The sequence below is a fragment of the Perognathus longimembris genome, chromosome 28 (genome assembly GCF_023159225.1).
Source record: "Perognathus longimembris pacificus isolate PPM17 chromosome 28, ASM2315922v1, whole genome shotgun sequence".
Lineage (NCBI taxonomy): Eukaryota > Metazoa > Chordata > Mammalia > Rodentia > Heteromyidae > Perognathus > Perognathus longimembris.
Window position 1 is genome coordinate 3,836,462 of NC_063188.1, and position 19,860 is coordinate 3,856,321.

At 44.5% G+C, this 19,860-nt stretch overlaps 1 protein-coding gene across 1 annotated transcript; it reads left to right on the forward strand.

Moving 5' to 3' along the window:
- The first annotated feature begins 6,747 nt into the window (after positions 1–6,747).
- On the forward strand, positions 6,748–7,233 carry LOC125343999 (protein BTG1-like). The gene has a single exon (XM_048336612.1). It carries the CDS (start codon positions 6,748–6,750, stop codon positions 7,231–7,233), a length of 486 nt encoding a protein of 161 aa, XP_048192569.1.
- The last annotated feature ends 12,627 nt before the right edge of the window (positions 7,234–19,860 follow it).

Here is a 19,860-nt window from a genome sequence, read left to right on the forward strand (position 1 = left end):
TTGGCAGCATATATTGAATCAGCTTTGAATCCCTCGAATGAATCATGTTTGATCGATTATAGAGTATGAATTTTTAAATTAATTGTTTCTGAACAGAAATCTCTTGAGAAGTTTTGCATCAATGTTCATCAGAGAAATGGGTATATAGTTCTCTTTCTTTGATGAGTCCCTGTGTGGTTTTGGGATGAGGGTTATGCTGGCCTCATAGAATGAGTTTGATAGTGATCTTTCACTTTTACTTTCATTGAAGCAGTTGAGGAGTATTGGAGTGAGTTCTTCTTTGAAGCCCTTATAGAATTTAGCTGTGAATCTGTCTGGTCCTGGGAAGTTCTTGGGTGGGAGGTCTTTTACTGCCATTTTTACTTCAATACTTGATGTGGGCTTATTTAGATAGCGTAAATCTTGGTTTAGTTTGGCTATATCAATATTTGTTAGAAATTCTTCCATTTCTTGGGAATTCTCTAATTTGTTAGCATAAAAGTTTGTAAAGGGGGCTGGTAATATGGCTTAGTGGTAGAGTGCTTGTCTAGCATGCATGGAACCCTGGATTCAATTCTCAGCACCACATATAGAGAAAATGCTGGAAGTGGCACTATGGCTCACGTGGTAGAGTGCTAGCCTTGAGCAATAAGAAGTCAGGGACAGTGCTCAGGCTCTGAGGCCCCAGCACTGGCACCAAGGTTGGCAAAGTATTCCCTTATAATACTCTGAATCTTGTTCATTTCTGTTGTGATGTTCCCATTCTCATATCTCATTTGATTTATTTGGTTGTATTCTCTTTTGATTTTGGTCAGATTTGCTAAGGATCTGTCAGTTTTGTTAACTTTTCAAATAACCAGTCTTTATTTTGTTAATTCTTTCTCTGGTTGTTTTTGGACTCTAATTCTTATTGGATTTTGATTATTTGTTCTTGTCTACAGATTGGAGTTTGGTTTGTTGCTCATTTTAAGGTGCTTAAGGTGCATCATTCAACTATTGGATTGAGATTTCTCCTATTTATTAATGTAGACACTCAGAGCTATGAAATTTCCTCTGAGTACTGCCTTTTCTGTGTCCCAGAAGAGGTGATATTTTGTGCGTTCATTTTTGTCAAATATCATGAGCATTTGAATTTACTTTCTGATATCTTCAGTGACCCACTGGTGGTTCCACAATGAGTTGTTCAGTTTCCATGAGTTATAGAATTTTCTATGGTGGCTTTTGGTGTTGAGCTCTAATTTTATTTTATTTTGTTATGAGACCAAAGATGGGAATAATTTCAATATTTCTGAATTTGGAGAGATTTTCTGTGTAACCTAAAATGTGATCTATTTTGGAGAATGTTCCATGTGCTGCTGAGAAAAACATATACTCTGATAATCCTGGGTGAAATGTTCTGTTGATATCTGTTAAGTCTAGTTGTCCTATGCAATTGTTTAATTCTGTGGTTTCTCTGTTGAGTTTTTGCTGGGTTGATCCATCCAGAGGTAACAGTTGTTTGTTGAAGTCACCAACAATCAATGTGTTTGGGTCTATGTGTGATTTTAGAGTAAGTATTGTTGTGAATTTGGGTGGTCTAGCATTTGGTGTACAGATATTTAGAATTGTTATATCGGTCTGTAAGAGTGATCACTTTATTAGTATGTAATATCCTTCTTTGTCTCTTCTCACTAATTTTAATTGGCTGTCTTTTTTATTTGATATTAGGATTAAAACTCTGGCCTGCTTATGAGGGATGTTTGCTTGATAGATTTTATTCCAGCCTTTCATTTTCAGAATGTGTTTTGGTGGGCAAAGTGTGTCTCTTGAAGACAGTAGAAAGATGGAGCTTGCCTTTTTATCCAACTAGTCAGTTTATGCCGTTTAATTCGAGACTGAAGTCCATTAATATTGAGAGTTGCAATTGAGAGATGTTTGGTAGTTACTGCCATGTAATCCACTTTCTTAGGGGCTGTGATTCATCTACTGTTACTATAATTGTCTGCTTCTCTGTCTAGGGGACATTTCTTTGCATATATAGTGTCCTTGTTGTTTTTTAAATGTGTGCAATGCCTTTATGTATCTTTTTGTAATGCTGTTCTGGTGGATATATATTGTTTCTATTTTTCTTTGCTGTGGAAGGTTTATATTTGTCCCTTGATTATGAAGGAGGTGTTAGCTGGGTACAGTATTCTTGGTTGATAGTTTTCCTTTAGAGAGTGGCATTCTTCTTTCCAGACTTTCTGCTTTCTGTTCTCTACTGAGAAATCTGCATTTATTCTGGTTGTTTTTTATTTATAGTGATTGATCTATTCTCCTTGACACGTTCAAGGAGCCTTTCCTTGGTCTCTATTGGTCCTGTGTGGATTACAATTTGGCTGGATGTTGTGTACAGGTCTGGTGTGTTTAGAGTTCTAAAGTCTTCTTGTGTCTGAATGGGTCTATCCTTTTGGACGTTCGGGAACATCTGCTAGGGTTCTGTTAAATATATTTCCTATCACTTTAGCTTCTGTCTGTAGACCCTCCTGAATGCACATAAGCATTAAATTAGGCCTTCTGATTTTGTTTTGCAGCTCTTGAATGGATCTTATTGTTACTTGTATGTATTTTGAATAATACTTCTTTCTCTATAAAGTTTAGACCATCTTCATTGCAAACAATCTTCATTGCAAACACTCTTCTGCATTGTCTAATCGTCTGTCAAGACTTTTTAGTTTGTTTTTTTTTTATTTCTGTGCCTTCTAATTGGGTATATTTGATGCCTTCAATTACTTCTTTGAAGCTTTGTTTTAGATTTTATATGGGCTTATTTACTTCCTTGATTTGGTTTGCAGTGTTCTCTCTCAAATCTTTTAGGTGACTGCTTATATGTTTGTGGGTGTCCCTTTCCTTCTGTTGGTATTCATTCAGCTCTCTGTTTATGAATGCCATAAATTCTTCTATGAATCTTTGGTTAGCCTCATCACACTCACACATAGCCATGGGAAAGCTTTCAGACTTGTCCTTCAGCACTTACAAGGTACTTCTGGGTTGAGGTTTCCCTCACTGGGATTGAAACCCTTTTCAGGAGGCAACTTTTGTTGTCCTGTCATACCACAAGACTATCACTTTTTTTTTTCTATAACTGTGTGTTCAAATGACTTCATTGATGTCCTCAAGTGAAAGCCAATGTGTTGCTGGCTGAGCGTGATTCTACCCATCCCACACTACCTGTATGCTGGGTAATCCCTGCAAACCCAGACTGTGAAGTTCCCAGCTCTGTGGTCAATGCTATCACAGAGCAGGTGGGGCTAAGAGGACTAAGAGGAAAGAAACCCCTATACATGACCCTGTATCTGTGTGAGAGAGGTGAGGGGGCATTTTTCTACTGACAGAATCTGAATGTTTTCCTAAGAGCACACCCCATTTATTGAACTGGATTTCTATTCTTCTACATGGTGCATCTTGTGATTTTTGGTGCAGGCTGGGAAGGAACTTCTCACTGTGAAAGCAGATGTACAAGGCTATTCCCTATGAGCATAAACCCCTAGCCCTTAATGGATTCCAGTGCTCACTGACTAGAAGATGCTCCTGTCTGGTTGGGAAGTCTTGCTTTATTGTATGTGAAATTGCTTCTTATCCCTTCTGCTTCTGCAGGTAAACAGGCAGACAGTTTGCAGACTTTTTTCTTCTCATCCACAAGGCAGGTGAGTTCTGTAGCAGAGGAAAAGAACCGTTGTTATAACAGTTACACTAGAAATTCCACCTAGGGAGTCATGCTTCTTTCTTGGGGGTTGGTGGTGATAGTGAAAAGATTTGGGTGAGCTTAGAAGCTGAGTGGTGGGAAGTAGTCAAATTTCTGGTCATGTATTGAAGTAGAAGACATGGAAGTGGGTAAGCCTAAGAGGGGCAGTGGAGATATGTGAGGATCCACTTACTTGTGCCATAAAAAGAGTACTCATGCATTGTCTTGCTGGCCTGGATTAGATATGGTTCATTCTACCAAAAGAAACAATGGTTTTCCCCTCAATTATGGAGGGTAAAAGTCAGAAGGTAAGCTCTTGGTGAGGACCACTCCTATATGATAGAAAGACTCTGCCCTGTCGCTATTTCCATGTCTGCTGATTGGCTGGCAGACATTGGCACTTCTTGATCTGTGAAGAGTTGCTTTCATCTAGTTCTGCATTCACCTTCTCATGGTTGTTAGCTTGTGTGCATGAGTATGTCTAAGTTACAACTTTTTATTAGGATGTCATCCATGTTGGGTGTGGGCCATCCTAATGACTTTGCTGTCATGTTATTGCATTAGAAACACCCTATATCTCCATATCCGGTCTCACTGTGAGGTACGAGAGGTGCACACTTGGACAGGAATTGTATAGTGACATGTTGTAATGCCTTAGCCCAATTCACAGACCAAGAGTAAGGAACAGAGTCAGTTCCAACGGTGGAATGAAGGTGTGTGTGGGGCAGCAGGGTTGTGTTGCAGTAGGAAGGAGATGAAATGGTCAGATCAGGAGTGACCCCAGGGACTCACATTAGAAGTGTTGAGTTGGTCCCGGTTCAATCAGGAGGCCTTGGGAGGTTTTAGCAGAGGAGTGACAGGACCTGCCTCTCCTAGCCCCATAGGCATTCTGACTGCCTCGTGACTGTTACATTGCAGCACACAAGCTCCTAGTTGAGGAGCACAGGCAGATCGAGGGGGGACTGGTGCTGCTGCATCAGGGAGGAAGTGGCAGGACATGGGGCTGCAATGCTGCTTGTGGACACACTGGAAGTTTTGGGGACCATGCTGGGTGACAGCTCATGGTTAGGAGAAAGAGAAGTGAGAGAGCTGGCGGAGTTATGGCACAAGCCCGGAGGCAGGGAGTCACCCTACAAGGACAGTTGTTGGGGGGCATGTAGTTGAGGTGTTGACCCTTGGAGCCCTATGTCTGTGACAGCACTGGGTCCATGTGGGATCACAGATGGTCCAAGTCCTGAGGTCTGGCTCGATGCAAAGGATGTGCGCTTGGAAGCTCTGTGGTAGGAACCAAGCAGATCTGGGCCTGAAGCGTTTGGGTGGCAGGAGCAGGGGCTGAGAGTACGGGTGGGGATGGTATAGGACAGGCAGGCAAAGAAGCAGAGGTGAGACTGTCACTCTATTAAATGCAGCTGCTTGGCTGCCATGTGCCAGCTATGAAGGGGAGCTTCCTGCATTGTGCTTCTAGATTCAGTGACTTCCCTGGCATCACTGTCTGCGCACTGTCCTTCCTGTGGCTTTCTCTACCTGTCTCCTCCTGTTCCATGAGCTCCGCAGGATGGACCCAAATTGTCACAGGCCCCTGTGTTTCTCCTGTGGATGGTAACTCAACTTTTCTTCTCTTCTCTTCCCATATCTATCCTTCCTTGGTCCCTTCCACTTACTCTTTTTTGGGAGAGGCGAATGCTGGTCCTTGAGCTTGAAATCAGGGCTTGTGGGCTGTCCTTGAAGATTTTCCTCAAGGCTAGCCTTTTTTCTACCACTGGTGGCACTGTTGAGTCTGCCTCTGAAGTTAGGCGCTAACAGTTTTCAGCTAGAAAGCCCTTCTTTCCTTCTCTTAGGTAGTCTTGTATTAGGCAACCTTTCTAAACTTTTTGTGGCCTTACTATGCTAGTGAGTTTATTAGTAACACAGTGAAATATATGAGTGAGAGAAATTCTTTATAAAGAGAGTTTCTTTAGCTCATGTCTGGACATGTCCGTCCCAGATCAGGCAGTCCCATGTCTTTGGGCCTCTGGCGAGGGCACATCCTGCTTGAAGAATGTGATGGAGAAATCTACTTGCAGCAGCAGCCAGGAAGAAGAGACCTGATTGGCTGGGGTCTCACGGTTCTCCTCTGGGGCATGTCCCTGGGGCCCGGAGACCTCACTGAACAAGGCCTCACCTTCTAGTGTGAGCACTGTGGAGAGGGAGCCCTTGACACATAGGCCTTTGGGCAACATTCACCATGCAAAGCATAGCCCAAGCTTGTGAGCTGCTGCTGACTCATACACAGGTATGGCCCTCGGGACAAGCCATGAGGGTAGTGTAGAAAGGGACCCGGGAACCCACAGCTCTGGCCTTCAGTGCTGAGCTGGTGTTTACTGATTTGACTTATGCACACTGATGTCCTGTGGCCTCACAGACCCTTAGCTCACATTCTCCTCAGTTTCAAGAGTGGCCTAGTGTCCACAAGGAATAGCGTTCTAACACATCAGCCTTCTTCTAGCTGCTTCTATGTTCATCAGTGCTTCTAGGTGTCTAGTCAAGAAAAGCCATGTGGGAAAGCCAGACTCCTTTCTTTCCAGGGTCCTGCATTTCGTCTCTTGCACTTTGACCATCCCTTGTTCAGTGTCTGTGAGACATTGGCACTGTCAGCCCCTTGGAGAACAAGGACTGCTCCTCTCCATAGTCAGCAAAAGCCCTCGGGGCTTGGGGGGCAACTGCTTTGCAGCACTACCTGTTGAGAAAAGCCAGCACAGTCATAGTCCCTGGGGGTGGAAGTGCAGCTGTCAGGATCTTCAGAGGCTGAAGAACAGGAGACACAGGCATCGGGGAAGTCTGATTAGTTACCAGACCACTATCCTTTGTCTTTCTCTCTCCGGCATTAAAATACCATTTTTATTCTTAAATAAGTAGCTTTCTCCTTTTGATACCTTCTTTGTTTTTCTCCCAGCTGCCTGGTGCCTGAGGGAGCATGGGCTAGCCACTGTGCTGTTGGGGTCTTGCCACCCATCCCCTGCCAACCTGAGCCACCCCCGGTTGCTGTCCCCACGCATCCGCATCCTGTGGCCATACCAGCTCCCAGCATGACGTGCGAGATCGCAGCTGCAGTTGCCTTCATCTCCAAGTTCCTCCGCACCAATGGGCTCACAAGCGAAGAGCAGCTGCAAACCTTTAGCCAGACCCTGCAGGAGCTGTTGGCAGAACATTATAAACACCACTGGTTTCCAGACGTGCCATACAAGGGATCAGGTTACCGTTGTATTCGCATCAATCATAAAATGGATCCTTTAATTGGACAGGCTGCCCAGAGCATTGGAATGAGCAGTCAGGAGCTGTTTAGGCTTCTTCCAAGTGAACTCACACTCTGGGTTGACCCTTATGAAGTGTCCTACAGAATTGGAGAAGATGGCTCCATCTGTGTGCTGTATGAGGCCGCACCCGCAGGAGAGGGCGCTCAGAACAGCTCTGACATGCAAACGGGAGACAGCAGAAGCAGCTGTAAGGAGGAACTACTTCTGCGGAGAACCAGCCCTTCTAAACCGTGCAATATGATGACTGTACCTACATAAGATACAGTCTATGGTTGGGTTATGTTACACTGAATGGGAATTTAAAGTTTTATTATGAGTGGGCTCCATTCAGGGGCTAGATTATGGGTTTATACTATTATTTAAGTATTAAGATCTTGTGCTACATAGAATGTTAAACAATGCTTTGATGTAACAGTACCGTAGTTTGGACAGTACCTTTCAATGATTTAAATGTACCATAAACTTTACTACAAAACTTTTAAGCAGCACTATATTATGTATAAATATATATAAAACCACCTAGTAAATATGACCTGGGGAAAATGGTCAGACTTTCTATTATAGTTTTGACTTTAAAAGTATCAACTGACCAAAATGTGCCTTGACAACAAGGCTTTTAGAATCATCGTTAAAATATTTAAAATGACACGGTCTCAACTGTGGTATTAGCACCAGCCAGCACTGAACATTTGCTAGCTTATAATTTTCTAAGACTGAGTAAACATGTTACATTTAGAAACTGGAAATCTGGTTCGCAACTATTGTTGTACTTACTTGAGAAAAAGTGTTTTATCCAGAAAAGAGCATTTATTTTGAGAATTTGTTAATCATCGTTTATTCGGTAAATTATGAACTGCTGTAAATTTGTACATCTCATGTGTATTGATGTTGCAAACTTGTACAGATTTCTATATTTTGGATGAAAAAGCTCTTTGCTCTCTATAATAAATTGTTTCATATCTTGGCATTTCAAAAGTGAATCAGCATAGTGACGAGCGCCCAGCAGCATCCATCTGACGTGAGGACCAGTGAGCCTGGGGAACAGCAGTGCTGTCCTGACTGGCTACTTTCTCCATTGTTGGGGGTTTTTAGCCTCCTGTGCTTTCCTTCCTGCAGGAGAGATGGGAAAACACGCCCCACCTGGACGGGCCAAGAAGAGGAAAGGGCTCACGAACTGCCACCCCAGCCCCGCTTTCATCGGAGGACACAGAGACAGTCGGGAGCCAGTCAGTGCTAAGACTTGTTTAATGGCGGCAATGAGCTGTTCTTTTATAGCGGTGGTAGGGTGGCGGAAGGGGAGGGGTTCGTGCACCTACATACGGGCTGTGAATGGACGCTTGGGCTGTCCGTCTGGGTGGAGCTCCGAGGGACCTCCCTAAGGGGCAGCCTACGTGTACATCACCACCCCCAGGACCGCCTCTGGGTTCATCACCAGCGGCCATCTTCGCTCACACGTGGTCCCAGGCTAGGAAAAGAGGCCGGGCAAGCTAGAACAGCCTGGTAATGATGCAAGGCATCCGGCCGCTGTGCCCCACACTCCATCACAAGCTCTTACATCTAGGTAGCACAAAGAGAGGACAAAATAGAGCTACTATCCTTGTAGCTCAAAGCAGAAGGGACTTTCTGCAGTTTCTCCATTGTAGTTTGACATGCTGTGCTGTTAAGTTTAGAGCAATGAGGCCCAAACAATGTCCTGAGAACCTTGTTTGCCAAGGTCTACAGGAGCAAATGTGTATTACTAAGCAGCACCTCAAAGCTTGGCTGAAGACCTTGCCCCTCTCTGTCCCTTACGGTACATAGGTGGACTTGGATGCCCAAATTTCCCCCTGACTTTCTCCTACAATGTTTGAGCTGTCTCTTTTAGGGCAGTTACTGTGAGGAACTGGGTTGAAATGAATCTCAACAGTCCTCATGAAAACTCTCCCTTTTCTGGCTCTGAGCCAAAGATGGCCTGTGTGTAGTGGCCCCTAGGTGGCAGTCACAACCCCCTAGATGGCAGTAAGGCTCCCTTGTGGCTGGGATTTGGAATACTGCAGTTGTGTGGCTGGCGCATCTGAGTTTTCCTGAAGCCTCACTAGTTTTTGGCTGTTTAGCTTTCTTTTCTCTTCTCTTCTTTGTTACTTTTTAATCCTAACACAGACCTGCTGGCCCAAAAGCCTAGGGGCCAAACTCAGATTGTCATACACCCAACAACTTCACACAGCTAAAGCAGCAGTTAGCTTCAGAGGCCGCCTGGGTCGCATAGCCTGGGGTCAAGGTAGGTGAGATGGATCAGCGTGCTCATGAGAGTCACAGGCCACTTCTGTGTCTGGCTGGGGAACAGCATCACCTGGAAGCCAAAGCTCCCTCTCAGGTCCTCGTATGTCCTGGCCACTACCCTCTTTTCCTCCTCTCCACATGGTGGCTCTTGGCCTTTGAAACTCTACAGGGTGTCCCAGAATTATAGCTGCCCCTGTTCCAGTGCTGATGCTCCTATGTTTGTTCTTAACTAGCCCTGGTTTCCTGTGTGCCTTCTCTAGCTTGTGATTCAGACCATTCCTGCACTGGTGTATCTGACCTTCAAGGTTGATGATGATCTGATCCTTTGTGTAGTTCTTAAATGGCCGTTGCACTCTGAGATGGACAAGGCTGAAAGGATTTAGGAGTGTACAGCAGGCCAGCCTCTTCTGTTGGAGGGTTGCTGACCGGCTCTTGTCCCACTCTTAGCCATAGTGCTGTTGAAGAATACTAACAGACTTGTCTGCACTCTAAGCAGAATCCTGAAATGCCAATTGTGGGATTTTTCCCACTTGGCATCTGAACAGAGAAGAAGACTCACGCAGGCTCTAGGACACTCATCATTGGGTCCGAGGCTATGAGTACATGCACATGCTTTGGACCATCTGCCTCTCTTACAGGTGCCAACAACAAAAGGCTGGTCATCTGCTGAGAATAGCTGAATTTCTTTGAGCCTTCCCTGGACTTTAGTTTTCTGACGCAGAAGGAATATACACTGCATTTGTGTGAATTGTCAAAATCTTCATGTGTGGGAGGACATAGTACAAAGGCTCGACTTCCACAACGCCCTGTTTGTGATAGGTGAATTTGCACTCCTCCCTGGCCTGTCCAGCTGCTGTTTACCTTGTGTCCAGGTGCTGCCCTCATAGCAGTTTGTGCATAGGCAGTGAAACTCTCCCTTCTCCCGGCCCACACCAGACAATGAAGCACTTGTGCCCAGAGAGGTGCTGACCTTTGTAACACTGCTTCCTGCATGCATGAGCATCTGAAAAGGGCTGTGCATACCCATTTTGGATTGTGAATGTGTACCATTCTACCACTGACTTCTTTCTCAATGCGAAGCATCTTTCTAGCCTCATTGTATGATACCATATATCTGAAATTGGATGCAGTAATAATGTCCTAATGAAAGTAGCTACACATTGTTCCCCAGTGTTAAAGTGAAACAGTAGTAATATATAAACCATTACTTGTCAGGTGTTGGTGGCTCAGGCCTGTAACCCTAACTACTCAAGAGGCAATGGTCTAAGGACGGTGGTTTGAAGCCAGCCCAGGCAGGAATGTCTGTGTGACTCTTATGTCCAACTAAACACCAAAAAATGTGGAATAGGGCTAGCTCAAATGGTAGAAGACTATCCTTGACCAGAACGGTTCAGGGACAGAACCGAGGCTTCAGTTCCAGTCCCAGGACTGTGTGCGCACTCTCTCTCTGTCTCTCTGTCTCTTTGTCTCTCTCTGTCTCTCTCTGTCTCTCTCTCTGTCTCTCTCTCTCTCTTTCTCTCTCTCTCTCTCACACACACACACACACACACACACTATTCACGAAGCCAGGCTCTAGTAGTTCACATCTATAATGTAATCTATTCAAGAATGTGGAGATCTGAGAGTCAGAGTGTGAAGCCAGTCTGGGAAGAAGCCATCTGTGAGACTCATCTCCAAATAACCAAGCAAAAAGCCAGCAGTGTATCTGTTGCTCAACTGGTGGGGTGCCAGCCATGAGATTGCTAAAGAACAGCACTCAGGCCCTCAGTTCAAGTTTTGACTCTAGCATACATGCATTCTCACACATGGTCATACACACACGCACACACACACACACACACACACACACACTCAGACAAAATCATGCTAAAGATATTTACATAGAAATACATACCCACAACTGGGTATTACATTGTGTGTTGAAATTTAAGTGTACATGTGTTTCAATACTTAGCTTAATGTCTATAAATAACATTTGTCAGTTGTTTGTAGGAGTTCACAGAGCAGACTGCATTGCACCCAGTGCCATTATTTTATGTCTCTTTTGGTCTGGATCTTTCCATTGGTTGCTGAAGCAAGAGTCAATCTCTAATTGACTGGACTGTTCCTACCACCATTAGAATGCTAGCACTTAAGCGAATCATCACAGACACAGACAAATGGATATAAATAAAAATAACATACAAAAATAATTGCATGCCTGGCACTGGTGGCTCACAACTGTAACCCTAGCTACTCAGGAGGCTGAGATCTGAGGATCATGGTCCAAAGCCACCCCTGGCAGGAAAGTTTGGGAGACTCTTATCGCCAATTAACCACTAGAACTCTGGAAGTGGCACTATGGCTCAAGTGGTAGAGTGCTAGCTGTGAGCTGAAGAGCTCAGGGACAGTGTGCAGGCCCAGAGTTGCAGCCCCATGACCAACAAAAATTAATTAAAAAATTACAGTTCATAGTGTACTATTGGACCAACCATCCTTTTCTTCCTGTTACATTTTCTCAGTGGGTCAGTTTGGTAGACATCTACCAAGGGTTCAAAATGGAGTGGGCACTTTTAATTCCCTATGCAAATTAAAATAGACAAAGAAATTTTATTAGTTGATTCTACATTGTTTCAAGTTGACTTGGCACTAAACAAATGACCTAGGCCAAATAGCTTCAAGCAACAGAGAACCAGGAAAACACCTGAAGATTTCACATTTTCTTGTAAAAACGAACACCCCATTCAAAGAAAAAGCAAGCAAATTAATGGAGGCCTGGTAAAAGTGGTGGAGCACATGCTGCAATAAGAAGGAGAGGAGGAGGAGGAGGAGGAGGAGGAGGAGGAGGAGGAGGAGGAGGAGGAGGAGGAGGAGGAGGAAGGGGAGGAGGGGGAGGAGGAGGAGGAGGAGGAGGAAGGGGAGGAGGGGGAGGGAGAGGAGGGGGGAGGAAGAGGAGGAGGAGGAGGAGGAGGAGGAGGAGGAGGAGGAGGTTGTACAATCTTGTATGGAACTTTCTAGGGATCCAAAAAGGCTTCCAAATGTATTCATCTCTCTGCTTCTCAGAATGGTGTTTTAAAAAAGCTTATGCAGGGCTGGGAATATGGCCTAGTGGCAACAGTGCTTGCCTTGTATACATGAAGCCCTGGGTTCGATTCCTCAGCACCACATACATAGAAAAGGCACATATATAGAAAAGGGGTGGCACTGTGGCTCAAGTGGTAGAGTGCTAGCCCTGAGCAAAAAGAAGCCAGGGACAGTGCTCAGGCCCTGAGTTCAAGCCCCAGGACCGGCCAAAAATGAAAAGCTGATGCTGATCAAAGTGAAAAGTTAAGAAGTCTCTGATTAGAACTGTTTCCTTCAGTGTAGAGAACTACTATGTATTTCACTGTCCATCCAGGGTTGACTAGGTGCTAGCAGCTAGTGCTCAAAGCATGCTTTTGTGCTGGCACAGCTCACCAAAGCTGAAGCTGGGCTTTTAGAACGCTGGCAAATTCCATTTCTTTCTCCCATCCAACTACTTTCTCCTATATGTCCTCTAAAGAAAGGGACATGCTGAAGGACATAGGAAGGAGGGTAATCACATGGGAACACTGTAATCAGTACATTGTCATCCATTTTTAGGTGGTATAGACATTGTCCTTAGGTTAAACAAGAAGAACTGGGGGCAGGCAATGAGAAAGTTAGGCCTGGAACTAGCTTCTGGCTGTTCTCTTCAAGAGAAGATGAAGGCATTTGCCTCTGTGAGGGGAAGTTTGTGTTTATTCAGAATGTCTTTATGAATAACCCAAGATGCTACTAAAGTGACTGAAAGAGGAAATAAGTAAGATCAAAGGACAAAGGGGGTGGAGGCTGTGTGCCCATTTCTTTAATCCCACTTTTAGTTAAATTGTATGCTGGCACAAGCATCTCTTATGTTGCTTTGTCTTACTAGAAACTAGAGTAGGATATTCAGCAGAAAACATTTATTCCCTGTAGTCTTACAAACTGAAGGCAGTGAGTTCACATTGGGAACTTAAAAAACAGAGGAGATTTATGGGTAGACTGGGAAAGGAAGTGGATAGAAAGATTCTCCGCTAGTAGCTAAAAAGAGGTGGCCTTCAGGATGCATAAAAGTGAAATGTAGGCAAAAAGTGGGTTGGCTAGCACTTCCCAAAGTCTCAACATCATGTATGATCTTGGAAGTACTTTTTAGGATAACCATAAAAAATTAGATAATGGTAAATGCTGGAAGACAATTGAAAAACACTCACTGATGTGTCATCCATGTCAAATGCTTGAGGTGGGAACAACCTAGGTTCCAGATGAACACAGACCTAGGTAGTTTACTTTTCCAATTAGAAGCCAGTGACCTGCTCTCCTCTATATTCCACAGCTTTCTCAGAAATGAAAGCCTAAGGAAGTCAATGTTCCCCTCAGCATTCTCTGCAGCTTGGCTTTCCTCTGCCACTCGTAGGTTCTCTTCAATATCTGGATCATCCATCATGTCTTGCTTGCCACGTTCATCCATAGGCTTTCTTGAGCGCACATTAGGATCAGGTAAGAATTTGATGAGACACCATTTGCTAGCTGTTCACCATCTGTTGGATCCTGCTTGGCTCCTTGGTTTGACTGACTAGCAAACTACTCGCACCCCAAAAACATTTTATCCCCTACACTATTCATCACTATTGTAGCAAATCCAAAATGTCTTCTCTCTTAATGGGCTGCCCAAAAATATGTCTGCCAAGTTGGAGAATCAGTGTCATTACTGGGGCAACCATCTGCTGACCTCATCATTCTCATTGTGTGTCTTATAGTGTCACAAACAAAACTAGACATGGTGCCCTATTCAAATGTGGGAAACAGAGAGGGGCAGCAGACTCCAGATCCTTTCTTATCTCAAACTTTCCACATAAGTATTTGCAATTATCTGAGAAATCTCCTGTCTCCTGGCAGGCATGTCAGGATCATAGGGTATGGTCGTGTCTCAATTGAGAAACCAAGATTCTGTCACCCCTACCAGTCTTGAAGATTGGGGAGGCCTATTTAGCTAAGCGTTACTTTGGTCAATAGACAGTCCAACATGAGACCAAGCTAGGCTATTACTTAGACTACAGGAATCAGCTCCGTCACTGTGTGTATGTACCTCCCAGGTAGCTTGGCTTGACAGACTTCCAAAGTCCCCGAGGGCAATTGCTCTTCACCACCACTTGGTAAGAGATATCACCGTGAGGTACCTCAAGTAGAGTCCATCTGGCTTGATGAACCATGACTCTAGGACAATCTGATTGCTGCCATGTCTTGCTGCTATTTCAGTATTGCTATTCATCCAGGGAGAGCCGCGCCAAGCTCTTAGAGGTAGGGACTAGGTTTGCAGATGTATCAAGACTCACTCTGCTTGTGTGGCATTGCTTGTAATCTGCCTCTGAGGGACTCTACACATTGTCCCTGAGAGTTAGTATTCCTTTCCTCATTGGAAGTCAAAGGTGAGAAGTACTGGTGGCATTTGCACCTTCCTTTCCTGCCATCCATGGCCCTCATTTCCCAGCTCCAGAGGCCACCTTCCTCCTTGTTCAACCCAAACCCATGACCCTGCAGTATACTCACGTAACTCCTAAGTCAAGGGTGAGAACTGGTAGTGGCACCTTTGCCTCATGACTCCCAAAACCCTCTTTCCCAACCCCAGAGGCCACCAGCTCTCCTGTTACACTCAGACATCTGCCCCAGGCTGCCCCTCAGTCCCTTTAGTCTGCATTTCTCTGAATCAGGAGTCTGGCTGTGCACGTTAAGGACGCGATTCTGTCTTCTGAGGTCATCATGAACCCTGCTCTTGATGATCTCTCACTGTTCCTTCTTCTGGGAAGACCTTTCTATCCACGGGCTGCTCTGTTTCCCAGAGTCCTCAGGTTCCAGATCACCCCTGAGGCTCCTTCCCTGAGCAGTTGACACACAACTGCCCATGGTCATTGAGGCTGCCGCGTGGCATCGCAAGACTGGGCGTGTCACTGGCCTGTTACCCCCTGACCAGTGGGGGAGCCGAGCCCACAGTGGGAACTGCCTCCACATTTGAGTGCCTGACATTTGGGTGAAGACAGTCCTCTGTCCCTGAGAGTCTGATGAGGAAGCCTCATGGAGAGATTTCTTGGGCTGTAAATGTGGCATTTTGTACTTGTCCAGACAGTTGCCTGCTCACCTCATTCTCGGGCTGATCATCAGTTGAAGGAGCCAAATACAATATTGCAATACCTAAAGTTTAAAGATGTAATTGGTTTGTTTCAGGATGCAGAAAACACCTCTTGCTGTATAATAGCCTGGGTGTTTCAGCTAATGTGAGCAACCGAGGTTGACCTTGCAGACAGAAAGGCAGAAGGCAGCAAATGGAGGATAAAATGGAGTGGTCTTTTTGCAGTTAATCTCTTTGTAGTCTAAAGCAGAAGGGACTTTGTTTCTATAGTGACTCCCTTCTTGTTTCACATGGTCTGTTGAGGACTCATAGGCAACACAGCTTAAGCAATGTTGTCTTGAAAACTTTATCATTTTTTCCTGGGGTCCATGCACAATTATGTTGGTTTGCACTGTAACTTGTTTATGGTTGCTTTTTATATGTGGCCTTTTCAAGGCCCTTCTTTGGTCACTAGAGAGACATTGTGCAATGTTGAGAAGAGAAATGGACTATGAGTCAGAAGTTTAGCTGGTATGGATGAGTGGAAACAGCATGCCCTCCAGATGAGTCCTGAGGTCTCCTTCCAAACTTGTCACTTACTAAGCAGTGATTCGAGAAAATTCCCCTCTATGAGCCTCAGGTTCTTCATCTCTGAGAAACGTCTGACAAGGCTTATCCTGTAACCCTGCTTGAGCTGGATACATTCTCTATTTTAGGTCCCTGGTGTAGTGGTTTGTATCAGACCTTCAGGAAATGGCATTTGATTTTCTTTCTAACTGTGTTCCATCCCAGCCCTGTCCACTCTAGGATGTTGTTCCTGTGTTTGTGATTCTTCAGGGCATCTCTGAGGGACATGGAATATTTCATTCATCAAGAATGAATTTTATGAATCACAGTCAGTACATATTCACTCATGGGTGAATTGCAAAGCCTATGTGGGTAGGAGCCATCCTTGCTCCTAGAGTTAAAGTCAAGGACCACTCTTCTACACACTCACTTCCTTTTCAATTGCCTTTGCTTTTCCTTCCACAACGATATTTTCATTTACTACTACCATCAATGGAGTATTTGTTTATACTTGGCTGAAACACACTCTAGATGAAAAATTGAATTGTCATTTCAATAACTCAAGTTCTCTTAGCCAAGCAGGACAGCACCACACCAGGGGCTTCTAAAATTTGCTTCAACAGAAATTTTCCCTTCTCTCTCAAGAAATGTTTGTAGTTAATGGGGACAAATACCTTCGCTTCTGTGTTGAGTTCAGCCTCACCTTTCATATGTATTCCAGGAAGAGATTCTGCCTTAAGTAGCCTACAAAGAATATACAAACAGAGCAGTTTCCCATTCTCTCAGGCCCGTGTCACACCATCTAGGGATCAGGCCTAAGCCACCACTCAGCTTCTGAACAACCGACTCCCATAGACAGAATTTCAGTTGCCCCACATAATGTCTTGTCTTGTTTCAGGATATTTACACTAAGCTGTTTTGCCCTGGAGACTCATCTCCTCAGCATCCTACTTTATATGTTCTTTATGTCTTAGAAGACAGCTCAACATCCCCTGGATATGGCTGTTGCTCATGTACCTTGCCATTCTATGGGTAAACATGGGCAAAACTGATTCTAGTTTGCTAGTGCTTTTGCCACCAAGTGAAAGATTAGCATATGCTCAATGAAGATTTGAAGAATGAATCAGTGACTTTGAGGATGCATTTATTAAGATTTAATTTCAATTACACTGTCAATCAATAGCCAGGCAAATCTAGGTCAACATATTTTATTTTTTGCCAGTCCTAGGGCTTTGACTCAGGGCCTGAGCACTGTCCCTGGCTTCTTTTGGCTCAAGGCTAGCCCTCTACCACTTGGGTCACAGCGCCACTTCTGACTTTTTCTGTGTATGTGGTGCTCAGGAATTGAACCCAGTGTTTCACGCATGCTAGGCAGCACTGTACCACTAAGCCACATTCCCAGCCCTCAACATATTCCTTTAATGTTACAAGGAAGACAAAAGGATAAGAACAGGCAAGAATTAGCTTTTCATTTTTACTTTTTATTGTTTTTTTACTGCTAGATCATTGCCAAGGAAATGTCCACTCTGTTACTAGGTTAACCTGTTCCAAGTCACCAAATAAGGTAATTTCTCAGTTGATCAAACAATTAGTAAGATTCATTGCTAAGCTAAATTAACAGCAATAAGTGTGTGACTAATGCTATTCTCAATCTGCCAGGGGACATTTGGAGCATTCTGAAGTAAATATAGGTCAACGTAGAGAGACAAAAATTATATTCTATGTTTTCTTTTTAACCTACCCAAACTTATCTCTTTAAAGACAAAGTAAGCAAAATGTCTTCTGTGATATGGGCTAGAAGAAGCACTGGATGTGGGCCTGGAATATATAATCTGCCTCCTACCCCAAAACATTCCTCTTGGTATCTGGGGTTGGATGCCCTCTACCTCATTTGTCAAAAGTGTCATTATAGACAGATGGGAAGCATCTAGATTCACATCCAGTGAATTTGGCCCAGTGGTTCAGGACTTTCATCTTACAGGTTTCTGCTTTGGCTTTTGGGCCCCACAGGAACTCATAGCCAGCAGAATTTCTGTTAGTTACCTTCTGGTAATCCATGTACTGCTCATACAGGAAATCATCCATAATTAATCACTTTGGATACCCACAGATGGTTTGCTCCCTCCAAACAAGCAACCCATCTTATCTAGAACTTCCCATACTTCTTCTTTAGAGGCATGGTTGCCCTTCATGAAGATAATTCCCAGAACAATTATCAGGAGGCCTGTCTTAGGCATACCCTGGAGAACACTGTTCATCCCAACTTATGTGAGCCCTATGCTAGGGGAAAAGGTATAGGAGTCATCAATTGGGTCTACTTCAATTACACCAGTGCCAAAGACCAGTTGCACACAGTCAACAGCTTTGCGGAATATCATCATTTCTTCCCTGGTGGCCATAGCATTCTTTCCATATTTGAGTAGCATATGGAGCACTAAGGATAGTGTATCCTGCACTGACTCAAGTTGTACCTGGTAACTCTGGGGGAACACCCTTCCATTTTCTTGAGTTCTAGAACAATGATTAAATTGGTCCTCTGGAATGGACATTGTAGCAAGCAGGGGATTTGAGGATATCCCTAAATTCTGGAGACCTCTAAGTGTATCAGCAAATATCTCCTTGTAGTTATTGAGGCGGAGGAAGATGAGAAGGATGATGTTGATGATGATGATGATGATGATAAGGAGGAGGAGGAGGTGGTGGCGGTGGTTGTAGCATTTTCTTCCTCCTCATCGATGGAAGCTTGCCCATGGACAGTGCCCTGTCTATGTCTTCGAGAATGAGAGCCCTGTGCACATTTGGAGTGCTGGTGTTTATTATGTGGCACTACAAATTTCCTTGCTGACAGCAAGCAAAAGGGTTTCAGGGATACAGCACTGGGGAGTGAAAGATCTGGGGGAGAAAAGGGAACTTGTGAATGATCTCAGCTCAGAGCTGCACCTTAGCTGGTCTCACAAGTCTACTACTTCAAACCCTATAAGTGGCCTTGTGTTTGGGTGGTATTCTAGCCTCACATAGGCTCCTCTCTTCCTAGAGGGTTTGCAGTTAGAGAATTTGAAGGGAAGTGAGACTGAGAGGTTCATAGAGCTTGAGGATCTGGGGCTGCCAGTAGGATTTAACAAGGTGTCTTGTGCAGTGGGTAGGGCTCTTGCTATACTTTAAGGCTGTGATCCTCACCTTGACCCCTGACTGGCCCTGGGCATCATCTCCTCTGACCAGAGGACACCATTTCAAACCCTGCTGTCAATTTCTGACCCCTGGAACCTGTGGAAGAGGCATCAAGTAGCCCTCTTCCCTTGCTACTTGAGTCTGCAGCTTGCACAGGTACCACTGTGCCTCTAGGTCTATGGGAATATGGCTGTACTCTGTGAGGTTCATATGGTTCTGGGGATAGAAAGCCCCTCTGTGCTCTCTTTACCTATCCTAATGTCCCTGTTAGAGGGACTGGACCAAATCTTCCCTCTGTTAGTCTTAGGCAGATTCTTAGAACAAGGGTTCACACTGCCATGATGAAATTAACTGGCAGTGAGGAGGTGTCACTGACACAGAGGCAGATGCAGGTGAATTTACTGTGGTCCATGATGATGGGGAACCTGCTTAGTCCTCATTTTCCTAAATGGAAATATCTGGACATTTCCTCTCATGACCATTAACCATCTTTTAAAAGTCAGATCCCTTTTCTGTGAGACACAGGAAAAGGAAGAGAGACAGGCCAAGTCTCTTATAATCTTTACATTATTCCATATCTGAAGGAAGTGGCAAGATAGGACTGGGATACTATATGTCCTCACCTTGACTCTTGGCAGATCTTGGACACCTTCTTCTGCTGTGCAACAATGGCTCTTCTCACTTCAAAGTCACATTTTCCTGAGATCTGGGGGACAGAAGTAACAGTGCAACTCCTGTGGACACCTCTGCAGAGGTTTACTAAGGCTGCC

What these genes read in the sequence shown, in the direction of transcription:
- LOC125343999 (XM_048336612.1), top strand. Translation starts at nt 6,748, where the DNA reads ATGACGTGCGAGATCGCAGCTGCAGTTGCCTTCATCTCCAAGTTCCTC.